Source organism: Oxyura jamaicensis, chromosome 3 (assembly GCF_011077185.1).
Source record: "Oxyura jamaicensis isolate SHBP4307 breed ruddy duck chromosome 3, BPBGC_Ojam_1.0, whole genome shotgun sequence".
NCBI classification, from domain to species: domain Eukaryota; kingdom Metazoa; phylum Chordata; class Aves; order Anseriformes; family Anatidae; genus Oxyura; species Oxyura jamaicensis.
In genome coordinates this window covers 53,655,341-53,669,557 of record NC_048895.1, presented here as the reverse complement: position 1 = coordinate 53,669,557, position 14,217 = coordinate 53,655,341, and the positions used below count along the sequence as shown (strand labels likewise).

At 37.3% G+C, this 14,217-nt stretch overlaps 3 protein-coding genes across 10 annotated transcripts in view; 1 reads left to right on the top strand and 2 right to left on the bottom strand.

Moving 5' to 3' along the window:
• TFB1M (transcription factor B1, mitochondrial) overlaps positions 1-13,042 on the top strand; it is a 27,548-nt gene extending 14,506 nt beyond the window's left edge. Inside the window, exons 7-8 of the mRNA XM_035322354.1 lie at positions 9,450-9,577; positions 12,126-13,042. Coding sequence (XP_035178245.1) covers positions 9,450-9,577; positions 12,126-12,378 — 381 coding nt within the window. The 3' untranslated portion in view covers positions 12,379-13,042. The remainder of the gene's footprint in view (positions 1-9,449; positions 9,578-12,125) is intronic.
• On the bottom strand, positions 1,266-5,929 carry CLDN20 (claudin 20). Of its 4 annotated transcripts, none has more exons than XM_035322352.1 (2): positions 3,048-5,929; positions 1,266-2,424 (listed from the first exon to the last, which is right to left on the bottom strand). In XM_035322352.1, exon 2 carries the CDS (start codon positions 2,333-2,335, stop codon positions 1,676-1,678), a length of 660 nt encoding a protein of 219 aa, XP_035178243.1. In that variant the 5' UTR covers positions 2,336-2,424; positions 3,048-5,929; the 3' UTR covers positions 1,266-1,675. The 4 variants fall into 4 exon arrangements, with proteins under 4 accessions (XP_035178243.1, XP_035178241.1, XP_035178242.1 ...); XM_035322350.1 differs by having other exon boundaries at positions 1,266-3,357; positions 4,316-5,929; XM_035322351.1 differs by having other exon boundaries at positions 1,266-3,160; positions 4,316-5,929.
• Positions 12,792-14,217, bottom strand: part of TIAM2 (TIAM Rac1 associated GEF 2) — a 170,805-nt gene continuing 169,379 nt past the window's right edge. For all 5 annotated transcript variants that reach the window (XM_035322341.1, XM_035322340.1, XM_035322342.1 and 2 more), the window contains one exon: positions 12,792-14,217. In XM_035322341.1, coding sequence (XP_035178232.1) covers positions 13,580-14,217 — 638 coding nt within the window. In that variant the 3' untranslated portion in view covers positions 12,792-13,579.

Sequence of the window (14,217 nt, the reverse complement as noted above, 5' to 3'; positions counted from 1 at the left end):
TGAAGTTCCGTTCAGAGAACATGGGCAGTAGAACAAAGACTCTTTACATTATTAGATGTAGAAATCATTTCACTTTCTAAAATGCTGTAACAGAAATGTTTACTTTTTCTGACAAATTAACTCTGTATATAATCTTATATATAACATTAGACTGTTATATATATAACAGTATAATTTATACTGTTCTTACGAATTTCAGGCTAATAACATGGGAAGTGAAGGTTGTATATAGATACGCAGAATATATATCACTTGGATTTATTGAAAGACTTGTCTGGAATTACCATATTCCTAAACGTAGAGGCCTGCATCGTGGCCCCTTACCTGTGCTAGGAAGTTAACATCAATTTGATTTTCATTTGGGGAAGCATTTCGATAGGACGTCCTCTGCCAGTGAGCAATAAGAAATAAAATCTGCATGTTGAAAGAAAAGGTTAAAGGATCAAAGATTATTATTCAAAATAAGGGGGTTAACAAAATACATTTAAACAAAGAAGCAGTTTCTTTATCACCATTGTGTATTGCATTTTACAGTAATGGGATACCTGGGTGTGGGCCTGCAACGTACCTTAGTGGAATTATTAAACGCACCTGTGAAATTCTTCTAGAAGGCCAGAAATGTTCAAGACAATAGATGGTAGCTGTAGTGTTTGAGCTGGTAAAAGTTAATTTGAGCAAGTAAGTGTATGTAAGCCAGAAGGCTTCCAGATTTTTCATGTGCATAGATAAATGGTTTGCATCCTGTGCGCTACAGTTTACAGATGTTTCCATAGTCTTGGTTACATTTCTGTTGTACAGCTCCTCAAATCTAACGTTCATTATGTAGTGATAGATTAGTAGCAATTGGAGAATGCCCAATAGGCATTTCTGTAACAATAATAAAGGAAACCCACAGCAGGTGGCAGTTTGAGGCGGGAGACACATTTTTGGCACCATCTGAATAGTACTGCTGATTCTCCATCCTGATATGCAAATAAACAATGCAGCTAAGGTGGGGGGGTACAGGTCTTTGTGTCTGTGCTTTTTGTTCTTGTTCTTTTTCTTGTTTTGTTTTTGTTGGTTTTTTGTTTTTTGGTGTTTTTTTTTGGTTTGTTTGCATGGTTGGTTGATTCTTTTCCTTTTAGGAAATCTAGTTACCAAGACAATTTGGAACTAATAATGAAAGGCAAATGTGCCTGTTGCTTAAAGGCCATTCAATTGGGCTTCTTGGACAGAGAGATGTTTTTTTATTATTATTTATTTATTTATTATTATTATTATTTTTATTTTTCCTTGCATCATAGATAAAAAGTAAAATACTCTATAAAGCATTCTGTGTTACTGATAGCCTGATTTGATAAATAGATTGTTTTTAAGCATCTTGGCTGTACCAAGCCACTATTACATTAATTGTGCTGTTGCTTATGTTGAAATAATTCCTTTCTATCCAGCAAATGTTACTTGGAAAGTTGAAAAGAATGGTTTGAAAAATCAACCGAAAAGTACTCTTGCAGGAGACTTAAGCATTGTTTCCTACCTCGTTCTTTCTGCTGATCTCACTAAAACCAAAATACCTTGCGTAAATATAACTGCAGCCCAGATGTAAGAAAATTTAAGTGTTAGACATTCTTTAAAGTAATCAAACTACACTTAACACACACAAAAAAAACACCTCAATGGATAGAAACAACTATATTTACACGTAGTCCTTCAAGTTGTAACCTGCATTGTTCTCCTGCTGTGTGGATGGGAAATGCTGCTGCTTTGGAGGGTAAATCCATGCTCCTTGCTGCTTTTTGAAACAGGAAGTGCAGAAGATGACACCTGCAATAAGCAGAAACCCTGCTGAAATGAATCCTGTATAAACCGCTCCTCCCGGTTCGTGTTTACTGCTTTCTGGAATGGTCTGGTCCAGAAAATTCGAAATGATTTCTCTCGTGTACCACGATGTTGGTACTAATCCAAAGATTCCCGCAAGAACGAAGCAGACTCCTCCAGCAAAGCAAGTGTGACTTTTGCTGTCAGTGTCCCCTCCCAGTTTTGTGCATTTCATTCCAACAGTAGTGATGCAGATGCCAAAAGCTGACAGGATGCAAGACAGTACCATGGTGGTCCGTGCAGCCTGGATATAGACGGGCAGCGAGAGAATGGAGTATTTCAGGGTGCAGCTAAACATCCCGGTGCTGTACCACGTGCAGTCCATCCAAAGTCCTTGCATCTGTGTTACAGCTGTTATGATATTTGAACCAACATCTGCGTTTACCTTCCAGTTTGGCAGCAAGGTGGCTGCGATGTCTCCAAAAGCACCAAACAAAGCCAGCATAAAAGCAAAGAACTGCAGACCTGCCGATGCCATGGTTATCTGCTGTCCCCTTTTGTCTGCCCGTTTCTCTCCTGTAAACGTGTGTAACTGGTTGGCAGCTTTGTAGCCAAGGCTGGAGCCGTCTGTGCGATAGGGAGAAAGGGGAGGAGGGGGAGGAGGAGAAGTGCAGCCAGAAAGAAAAAGAAATGAGCAAACAAAAAAAAAAGCCTGCATTTGAAATCAGAGCTATCTGAATGAGTATCTGAACGTGACCCTGCAGCAGATGAGAGCAGCTGCATGCAAGGCACTCGAACGCAAATGATGACAAACGGACAGTGTTAGCATGGCTTGTAAGAAGGGGCTGCTCTTTCATACATGATTAAAAGCCATCAAACAAAACTTACTTTACTGGAGTTGCACTCAATAATCATATACAGATTGCAGGCTTACTAGACAAATAAACATTTTTGAATGGAACATTAGAAACTTGCAGGTTAGAAGCCACTGTGGAAAAACACATTGGTGAAAAATACACTGTACTCTTAATGCACCTTAAGTGTGTTGATGGATGTAATTGTAGCTCCTGTTGACTGTTTTTTAACAATGAACATCGTTATCTTTTGCTTAAAGTATAGTTCAAAGCAACCCTTTATTTCAGGTGTTTAGATATTGCTATTCTTTTCTTTAGTAACTGATCCCAATTTTCATGTTTTGGAAGAAGGATAAGAAGGTGCTTAGTTTTTGCAATATGTCATGGTTAACTTACATAAGTAACATTTCTGAATCACTGTTTTATTTTCAGTCAGTGCTTCTCAGACCTTGGCATAGATCAACAGTCTTAGCAAGTCCATTCTAAGTATGAATACGATGTGTTGTTGTCTATAAAATAAAATACTGGTTTTAATACTGTTACGGAGCAACTCAGTTGTGTAAGTGCATTTTTAATCAGAAGGCTATCGGAAATAATTTGCAAATTGGCCATACAGTGGAAGTTTTAAAAAAGTTGTTTAAAAAAAAAATCTTGCATTGGTTAAGTTTAATTTGACAGAGTAGAACATTTGGGTAGTAGGACACACCTGTGAAGACAGAACCATTGGTGTTACATCAGTTGTTGGGATAGCAGATGAACAAAAATGTTTTGAAACCAGTGATGAGGATTAGAAAAGGTGTCCTGCCTTTTGAGTGGGGCTGTATAATTGGCAGGTTTTGTTTTTTCTCAGCCTGATAAAGAAGGAGCAGTCCTTATGCTTTCTCAGACATTCTGTCTAAATAAACCAGTTTTAATGTTGTTGTTCAGTATTGTTAATTTTTTTTTTGAAAAGCCATAACAATAGGGATAAAGTTGAATTAAGTGGAGCACAAAATAACAGTGGCATTATACTCTTATTTCACCTTTTTGTACATAAAACTGCATTTTTTTTATCGCTGTGTCTTTAGTAGCATTACATATCAAGTAATTCTTTAATTTTGTAGTGCAGCGTTAGTAATAAACCAGAATTTATATATTTTTCTTAATTCAGGTAACTGTTTAAGGATGTGCTAACTCTGTCCAGCATAAACATATGTATATATCAAATGATTATAGTTAAGGTGAATATGTTAACAGCTACTCTATTTGCAATAAATAAATAAAATCTTATTTCCAAGTCTTTCCTATTGCCAGATCCCTTCAGTTTGTTCAGTCTGTGAAGAGGTGCTTTGGCAAAAACATATCATTTGCTGTATCAGGCCCATGGGAAAGTTGTCTTATCTTCCTTTTACAGAAGGAACTGACATGTCTAGGTAGCTCAAAATCACTCAAAAGCATATTCTGGAAGAGCTAATTAGGATCTCGAGTTAGCCTTTTTATTACATCCTTTTTAAAATTTCAGCATTTTCGAGCATGCAAACATAAACCCAAAGCACTGCAAATGGTAATCATATATTATAATTAATGGGGTGAACTCAATTAAAGGCATGATAAATTCAACTATAAGCACTGCAAGTGTAATAAAATACACAGTTATCCTGCGTTCCTGTTTGCGTAGCACTTACTGCTGGTTGGGAGTTCTGCGATGTCTTCTTCACTGTAGATGTCCTGGAAAAATACAGTTTCTCTTGAGTGGAACTGTCCCTTCTCATATAAAGCTGCATTGGCGTGTATTAACAAGATTTCTTGGAGTGTTGTTTTTTCTGTTCTCTACAGCAAGTGCAGTACTGTTGTTTGTTCCCTCTCTTAGTTCCATCTAGCAGAGAATAAAGGACTACTTTGTTTAATGAGTTTTGTTTGACAAACACTTAGTAAGGGAAAGCAAAGAGATTATAGAGAAAAATACATGGAGGCCCTTCGTGCTAAATACATCATGACACCCAGCTTCTACGATGAAAACTGTAAACAGTGATTAAAAGGAGGAGTAAAATCTTGAATCTTGATAATCCAGAAACCATAGATTTACGAATTCAGGGATGAGGATAGGTAGGATTCATCTGAGAGCTATACAGTTGATCTGGGAGCTATACAGTTTTTTTTTTTCTTCCTTTTTTTTTTTTCATCACATATAATCTTATTATGAGTTTAAACTTCCTAGGAAAGAACTATGCAATGTATTTTAATTTCTAATTGGAACAGCAGCATATTTCCATTCAGCTACAGGTTTTCCTCATCTGTCCTTGATAGCTTTGGCCTTCTGTAGATCATCCTTTACTTTGTTATCATTCTATATAAAAGAATGAAGGAATAAAGCTTACATGGTAACTGCAATTTATTGGTGAAGTGGCCTCAACAAATCAGTGTGAGAAACTGAGAAGCTGGGAGAAGTCTTACTGTTCGCAGCAGTGATATAACTGTAGGTTCTGTTTCTGGCTTTCGGTTTCCTGTGTTCATCTTTGTGGTGCAGCAGATTTGGGGGATCAAAATTATTTTATTTTCATTTGCCAGTGAGGAACCCCTGGATTTGTTCCTTTAGACATGGTGACGTTTAATAACTTGTCAGCTATCCTATCGCAGGGAAATTTTTCAGTTCCCAGGTAGGCGCTAGTGTGATGATTCAGTATCTGCAGTATGAGCTAATATCATGTGTCTGTTCTGACATAACATCTTTAGATGTTCTTCAGGGTTTTCCAGCTTGTCAAGAACTTTCTTACAGTACTGGGCAAACTGGTAGAAACTACTTTAAAAATCAAACAAAGTGGATACTGTACAAATGCTGCAGAAACGTGTAATGTCCCTAAGTCTATTTGGGGTTATTTGGAGCAGTCAGAGAATGTGTGGACCACAGCGAGATTTACTTACGTTATCAGAAAGCATTTGTGATGGCCTTTCCAAAGTTCTTGAAAGAATTAAACTGTCACAGAGTAAAGAAGAAAGGTCTTTACAGGGGAGAAATAGTTGTTGGGAAACTATATATGAATAGATGAATAGAAATAAATGATCAGTTTTCACACTGGAGTTTAATTAATTAGTGGAATTGTAGAGCGAGTCTTAGTAAAAGCTTGTGCTGCATAACATCAACAGTCTGGAAAAATGTGAAGACCTGTGTAAAACATTTTCCTCATGAAAATTTTGAAATGAGTAAAGGTGAGATTTAATTTTGAAAAGTTGCAAAGGGAACTTAATAGTACTACTGATTTGATAAAATAGCAAATTGAAATTAAGTATTAATACGTATGACATGACTGTCCTGGTAAAAAAAAAAAAAAACAACCCTGTCCTAACTGAAACCAGGACAGTGACACAAGGGGGAAAAACACTTCACATATGCAGCAATAGTCTGAATTCATTAATCTGTTTGTTTGTTTGTTTGTTTTTAGAGCTTTGTAGTGAAGTTCATCGTGGTACTTTGTAAAGCCATATCTCGGTGGCTCCTTGCTCCATCAAAAAAGTGGTTAGTAAGTCAGTCAGTAGTTTTAACTTCTGTATGAGAAACAATAATCTAGTGCCTTTTCATCCTGGAATGGTGCTGTTTATGAGAAGGGCTATGTTAAAGGACTGTGAAGTTCTAAGTATGATTGAAAAGCAAAATTCCTTATTTTCCAGTATGATAAGGAGGAGTCATATATTAAAAATAGCAGTTTGCATGGCTACAGAGTGAAAGGACTATTTTGCCTCCTGCGTACATGAACTGTAAAACCTTGTCTCCACACAGTAAAGGGAAATGCACAAGGCTTGCAGGCATTCAAAAGCAACTAGGCCAAATTCTTAGTAGAAAAATCCCCTGAAATTTACTAAATGTGAAGACATCATTTTTAACTCAGCAGGTCCCTGTGCACAGATTGCAGGAGAGTGGGCATCCTGGATAAGTTTTGCTGTTCGTTTGACCTGTTCTGGTACTCTTTGTGTGCGTGCTGTGTGTTAGACATGGTGGACTTTTGTGTTGAAGAATATTTGCATATTCTTAGTTTATGTCAGAAAAAACAGCAGTGCCTTCAATACTTAAAAAAATACTTTGGGAATGATACTTAAAATGTAATATCAGCAGTAATAACCTTTGTCTGAAAGCAGTCTTAACCTTTGTTTCTACCACTGCTCTTTCTGAAGAAGTAGGGAAGGATGAAGTTTGGCACCAAAGGTATGAAAGAGATCATCATCTAAATTGCAACTCAAAAGCCCAAAACATTCAAGGGACTTTTTTCAAGCCCTGGAGGTGATATGAGCTTAGTGGCAATGGAGTTACGTTGTTACAAGGCTGTTGTTGCACAGGAATTAGATTATTGCTATTAGTGCGGTGCTGCAGTTATTTCCTGCTGGAAGGGAACCAAAATGAAACCCTCATGTCAGAAGAAGACCACTATGGGATAGATGTATCTGGTGTTAGACCTAACATTTGCCTGTAGTAAACAGGTACAATGCTGGTACTGAACGCTCTGATGATGAAAGTGCTGATTTAGGGCTATCTTTAGGAACTCACACAGTCTGTTTTAATAAAGTGTAATATGTTCTGCTTAGGTTTCAGTTCCCTATAGGAGAAAATTACAGTTTGGAAGGGGATGTGTGAGTTTTCTTTTAATACAGGCTTGTTGCCAGATACATGCATTGCCCATCATGAGACCTTTATGTTTAACGATTAGTAAAAGTGTCTTGTTTAGGCTTATTCTAATTTCAAGTGTTGATTTCATGAGCAAGGCAGCAGACTGAATTAAATTGTACTGTCACGTGTTCCTCCTGCCTTACTAGAACCTTCTTTGTACTCATATACTAAAACAGTAAGGGAGAATAGCTGTTATGCTATTGGCAGTTCACGATATACCAGTAGGATAACTTTTGTACTCATTATTTTATAAGAATTGAGTATTATTTTGTAAATATTCCTAATGTACTTGGTGGGCAAGAAGAGTGTTACCAATAAAATTATCCTTCAATAAAGGATAAAATTTAATAAAATGAACTTGTGCTTCCTAAGTGCTCTTGTGAACTCCGTTTTGGCTTTCATAATTCTTCTCTCTGTTTTATGCATATTGAAAAGGTTAGGGAAAAATAGCTTGTGTCATTGTAAAGGAGCGGCCCGTTACAAGTAAAAAGCCTTGCCCTGTATCTGTTGCTATAGCTACCAGGCAGCTTTCCTGGAGTCCAAAGAAAACCATGTTTGCAATGGAACAAATGCTGAGGAGGGCTGCGTTTTGTTTCAGAAGCAGAAATTATTGCCCACTGGCCTTGAGATTGCAAATTGAGCTGTTTTTTTCTCTTGAATTCTGCACTGCTTCTAGATTGTGTTCTTTCCTCTCCCTTAGAATTTTGTTTTTAAAGATGCAGGTCCTGCTCTCAACAACAAAAGCATCTTCATACCTCACTTAGGAGCAGTTCTGCAAAACTGGGGGGGACTAGGAGATCCCAAGTGGTGGCTGGTGGTTTTCTTGTCCCTAGTTTTGTGGGAAAAATGTATTTTTATATTGCATGATTAAAAACTAGGTAAACATACACGCATATAAATAAGTCCTTAGTATTTCTCTGCAAGGAGTTGGTCATGTGAAGCATATATCTACCCTGTTCTAAAAGATCAACTTTTCAGACACTCGGTGTGAACACAAGCTTTCACCGTGTGCTGGTGGTCTTCCTGACAGGTAGCAGCCTGTGACAAGTGTAGAAGCACGTGAGAGATTCAGAAACCGCTTTGCAGAAACATGTACGTGCATTTCTCTGCGTATTCCATATGTCAGGTTTTGATTTGTCATCTCACTTTTAAATAAGCTCTTGTGCCTTTTTTTTTTTTTTTTTTTTTTTACCATTTGTATATTTTAGTCCTTTAAACAAATTTTCTGGCTTGGTCCTCACCCTCTAGCTTACAGAAAAAGTGGAGAAGTGAGAAAAAAAGAATTGTCTAAATGTGTTATTTTTTTACAGGGTGTTTCGACATAATACAATGTCACTGTAATTGCATGACATATTGTGTGTGTTTTTATATGTACATCTGTGTATATAAATTGTACATCTGTGTATCGAAGGCAGGATGTTGTTCCATTCTGTTTTCAGACACAGGGGAAGTGAGAGGTCTGTGAACAAAGCTGATTTTAGAACTATAAAAGAATAAACAAACTTGAAAGAGATATGTTTGGAAGCATTCAAATATGATTTTGGATTAAGTATGATGGAACACAGTGTAAATACAGAGTTCAGTTGTCACTTAAATTGAATGCAAATTTCTTTCTACCCATCATTCCTTTGAATAGACTAGATTTTAAAATCTTAGTATATTGAAAGGTAGGCCCTTGGCTCGCATTTTGCAAAAGCCCTAGAGCAACTGAAAATATATAGGGAAAGGGTTTGATTTCTAATTATAATACCATTTTTTTCCAGCTGCCCTTCAGTCTGTGTATCGAATACTGTCTAATATGTGTATCGCATTAGAATTGTCTTGTGGAAGGATCTCAAGAAGGAAGTGCTAATTGCTTTGCAGATTATGTGGAAGTTGTTCTCGATGGAGGAAGTGCCATGGGGGAAAAAGTACTAAGGACAACCGGCATGTGAGCTAATTAGAAATATGTAGATAACTAAGAGAGACTAAAATTCTCCAGGGCTTTGAAAATCAAGCCAAATCAAATACTGTGACACTAGTCATCACACAGCTGTTACCTGTCACAATGTCTTCCTATGTTCTGCTTGTTTCCTGCTGCCTGATTTGTTAACTTTAAAGAAATAACGCCTCTCAGAGGACTACATCTACTCAAATATTTGATATTTTGCTTTTCCTTATAGGTGGATGTGGCTGTAGTGCATTTCACTCCATTGGTGCAACCAAAGATACAGCAGCCGTTCGAGCTAGTAGAAAAAGTGGTTCGAAGTGCTTTTCAGTTTAGAAGAAAACACTGCTTCCGCGGAATCGAGTAAGGAACTTTAAAGAAAAATTCTCGGGCCATGTTTTTGTAAATGCTACTACATGAGTTGATAACACTTCTAGCCATGCATTTTATTTTATTCACTCCATTTATAGATGTCATCATCGTTCATCAAATATTTCAATTTCAGAACGGTTTCTGGATACAAAATTAAGAGGTGAATGTTTCTCTGCTTTAGTTGTAGAATAATTACTCTGCATTTCTCTTAGTGCAATTGAAGCTGTTAAAATTACTGGGATAAATTGGTGATCTTTCCAGTAGTCTGTCTGTCTCAGATACTTTAAAGCAAATGGACAAGCAAACAAAACAAAACCACAAAAACAACAGCATTTGTTGGTTGAGTTCAAAAATGAAAGTCTCAAAACTCTGAATTGAAGCTTGCGGTGTGTGGGGAAAGAATTTGATCTGTGGGAAACGTTACTTATTTCGAGGGATAGTGGCAAAAGGTCAAATTCTTGTTTCTGTGCCTGCCCTTGTATGGAGTTCTTATTGCCTCTTTAAAAAGCCCCACATCCTGCCAAGAGAATTTACTAGGTTCTGTAACTGATGCAGGAAAACTTCTGTTCTCCAGGGGTCCTGTTAAAACTCTAGCACAGACACATGTCTGACTTGGTATGGGAAAAGCCGGCATTCAGCCTTGTAGAAATATGTGACAGAGCTGCGGTGAGGTACTAGAGGCATACAGCTGTAGTTTTGGCTAGCTGAATTTTGCTGGACAAGGTTTTGAAGCAGGTTAGAATTAGAGTGGATAAGACCTTGTTGAACTACATGCCTTATTTGTTGCTATTTTGAAAGTGAACAGAGAATTTTGCCTCTAGTTTTTAAATGGGGTGGTGTTGTGGGTTTTTTGCCTGAGGCAATGTATGGTGTTGATGTCTGAGATGCAAACATTTGATCAAAAGTGAATGTTGCTTCACCTGTGCTAACGTTTGAGTATCTATCCATTTGGAGGTAGTGAGGAAATGAGTTATCCAAACTGTCTGGGTTTGTATTTGATTTAGAGTTTTTTCTTCATGAAACAGTGGTTTCAGTTGACAATGTAAGCAGAAGGCACACAGTCAGCATGTATAGGCAGAATGGTTGTGCCAAAGTATTTTTTTTAATAAAATAATCAGCTATTGTGTTACTTGAAATAGCTAATAAGTGCTCTGCATTCTTTTGCGGCAAGGAAGGCAAATCTGAATTTTTGGACATCACATAGTCCATAACAGATTAACATGCTTTAGCCCTAGCATGCAGCAAAGAACCACAATCCTTTTATGCTTTAGTTGACAAGAAAAAAAAAATAGCAACTTCTGGTGCATAATGGGGTTATTGCATTAGTTACAAAGTACTGTATAAAAACAAAAATCAGTGTACATTTGTGTTCAACTTCTGACACCTGAGAGAGATGTACCATGTCAGATTAAGATAGTCAATGAAGAAAACTAGTTTGAGTTACTGCTCATTTATATTCATAGGACAGTTCATAGTCTGTGTATAAAAGATGATTAAATATATTTGGCTTGAGGAACACCTTTTAACTATCAGTTCAAAGGTGAGAATAACTTAAGGAAGGATCAAAATCCTGATCGATTTTAACTTTGCTGACAACGACGCTGAAAATATTGGGGAAATTTTTAATCAAGGCCTTGTGGAACATCGTACTTTAAACCAGGTTGTTCCTAGAAATGCCATCCTTTTCTTGTCATTTTAAACCTTCTTAGCTTTGTGCTCTGTCTCCACCAAGAGTCAACTTTCATTTATACAAAGCCTTTTGACTAGCTTGTCCAGGCAACCTGCAAAGCACAGTCTGGGGGCGTGGGATGTGCTATTGTATTCTCTGCACAGCATTTTTAGGTCTGATGTATGTAAGACAAAGGCAGATATTATGAAAATTGAGACATGCACATCAACCATGTGCAAATTTTCTGTCTTCCTGGCCTATTCTAGACAGAATGACTGCAAGGAAGATGCTAATGTGTCAGGTCGTAGAGTACATGAGCTTATTTGACCTTGTCTGTGAACAGTGACAGAGCAGAAAATGAAATCTAGAACTCCAGGCACCTCTTCCATATTAAAACTTGAATGATAATTAAATATTCCTTTCTTCCTCCTTGGCTTTTTTTTTTCTGGCATTGCAATTACACTATTAATGACCAGTGATAACAATATCTGTCCCTTTAGAATGATGCATCCTAAAAAAATAATGTGCAAAATAGATCAGGACAAACCAAATTTGAATCTGTTGTTGCTCTCTAAATATTAGACTAATTCCAAGAAGGCTCTATGACAGCATCCATACCCAAAAGGTCTTTTTTTAATATTGTAAATCATGAGCAGATAGCTTGTGTTTAATGTATAATATATGTAAGTAATTTCCAGTGTTGTTATAAATTGCATTTGCAGAAAAATGGCCCTTGTATATATTTCCATTTGCTTAGACAATGGCCTATATTATGAGTATGTAAAAGCCCAAGAGAACTGCCTCTCTTAGGGGAAACTTAATTGTCTGAATTGTTTGAACTTGTCTTTCTGCTCCTTGCCCTGCCTTTAGGACCTTGTTTCCTGAACGTGAACGTTTGAAAAAAACAGAAGAGTTGATGATGGCAGCAAATGTTGATCCAACTCTGCGTCCTTTTCAGCTGACCATGTCACACTTCAGAAATCTGTGCAATACATACAGGAAAATGTGTGAGGAAGACCCAAGCCTTTTTGCATACAATTACAGAGAAGAACTGAAGCAGAAGAAGCGGCAGAATTTACCTAAAAGTACCAGTCAGACAGAACAAACTGAAGAGGAAAATTAGCTGTAACAGCTGTAATTGCAGCGAACTGAATTTGGATTTAACTCCTTGATGATGTTGACTTACATATTCCTACATCTGTTCAGGTATGGAAGAAATACTTTTGAAAAAGTGGTGGAGAGGGCTTTTCCATTTTATTTATTCATTTCATTCAGCTGTAGACAAAAGTTATAGGACAGTCCAGTTACAAAGTGCCTATAGATGGTTCTTACTTCAGGGGAAGGGACAGAACAAATACCCAGAACAAGGTATGTTGGGAGATGTGTAATTAAGTTGGAATAATGAATTTTGTATGAATGTGAGTGCATTATTGCAACAAAGAAAGTAACAAAATTTTCATACTTCAGCATGTAAGAAAGATGTTGTTTGGGGTTTTGTGCTCTTTTTATCTGGGAAAATCCTACTGTGCAGAGTAATTTAAAAAACAAAACCAAAAGCCTTGTTTAAATATACTCAAGTGACTGGCTTACAGGAGGATAAAGTGCACAGATTGCCTCAAGGTCTGCTAATACTCTTCTCATGTATACAGAAGCAAAGAACTTGGGATTTTAAGCTCTAACCAGAGAAAAGCAGCATGATAAAAAGTAGAAAACATGGCTAAGTACAATACTTGTGTCTTTTACTGTACAGGCTGGTAGAGAAAATAAAAATACAGTCAAATAAAAGATTACAGGCCAAGCTTTGTTTTTTTGTATTTACACATATATATAAGTATAAACAGCATCTTGAAACATACAAAAATGTAATTTCTGCACTATTGTGCACTAAAACACATTAAAATAACTTAATTCTGCTTTAAATAAAGCAAAAATGAAAACCAAAGAAATTAAATGCCCAAGGTATTGAAGAAGTCATTTTGTAATGCTGCTTTCCACTGCAATGCCCCTCTGCCACTCGCTAGCACCTTTTCCACATAATTTAAAGTACTAACAAGGCCCTCCTTTCCCTCCCCAAGTATACTACATGATCTCAGTAACTGCTTGAAAGGGATGAACTAATTTACAGACCTTGGCCAACTTAATCTATTTTTGATCCACAATAAATTAAAATAACTTAAGAATCCTTTACAGCTGTTCTTGTGGAAAAAAATGTATTAGTGCACAAAATCAGATAGTAGTTTTGCTGTGGCTTCCATGAATTCACTGGTTTTAAAGCAAAATAAGTTTGTTGAATTTTATGTGGACTTCAAATGAACATTTTCAAGCTAGGATTTTCCATGCCTCTCCACAGCTTCATAAAAACAGTCCTCATTAACTACAGACGTTAAACTCTGGACACTAAATTCCCTCTCCAAAATAGAGTTTAGATCCAAGTTTGCAGCATCAGAGTGACTGTCAAGGGATTGGTGACGTTCTTGCATTGCCATCAAAGTTCCTCTGTTACGCTTTGTGCTGTTTACTTTTCGCTTCACTGGGCAGAAGTGGCCACGCACCAGCTTTGGATGGTCGCCTGTCATGAAACGATCATCCTCCATTTCAGCGGCTTGATCTCGTTCAGAGTCAGTACTAGGTTCCTCTGAAATCTTCAGCTGTTGGAACTGTATTTCAATGTCTTTAGTAGGGCTGCCCTTCTTTAGGCTCTGATAGTCATCATCGTCATCATCACTGAGAATATCAGATTCCTTGACAAGAGCATTAGAAAAGTCGGAGGCACAGCTCTGTATGTGTTTCTCAGGAGATGAGTTTTTGGGCTCCTGTATGCTCTCCGTGGTGTGGCAGCTGCTGCTCTGAGTGCTGCTGCTCAGGCTGCACTCATCAGAATCCTGGAAGGTGCCTTTCCCCTGCTCACCGTTCCACTCACTGCTGGGTGAACTCTTCAGTACCTTCAGGGACCTTGTGGAAG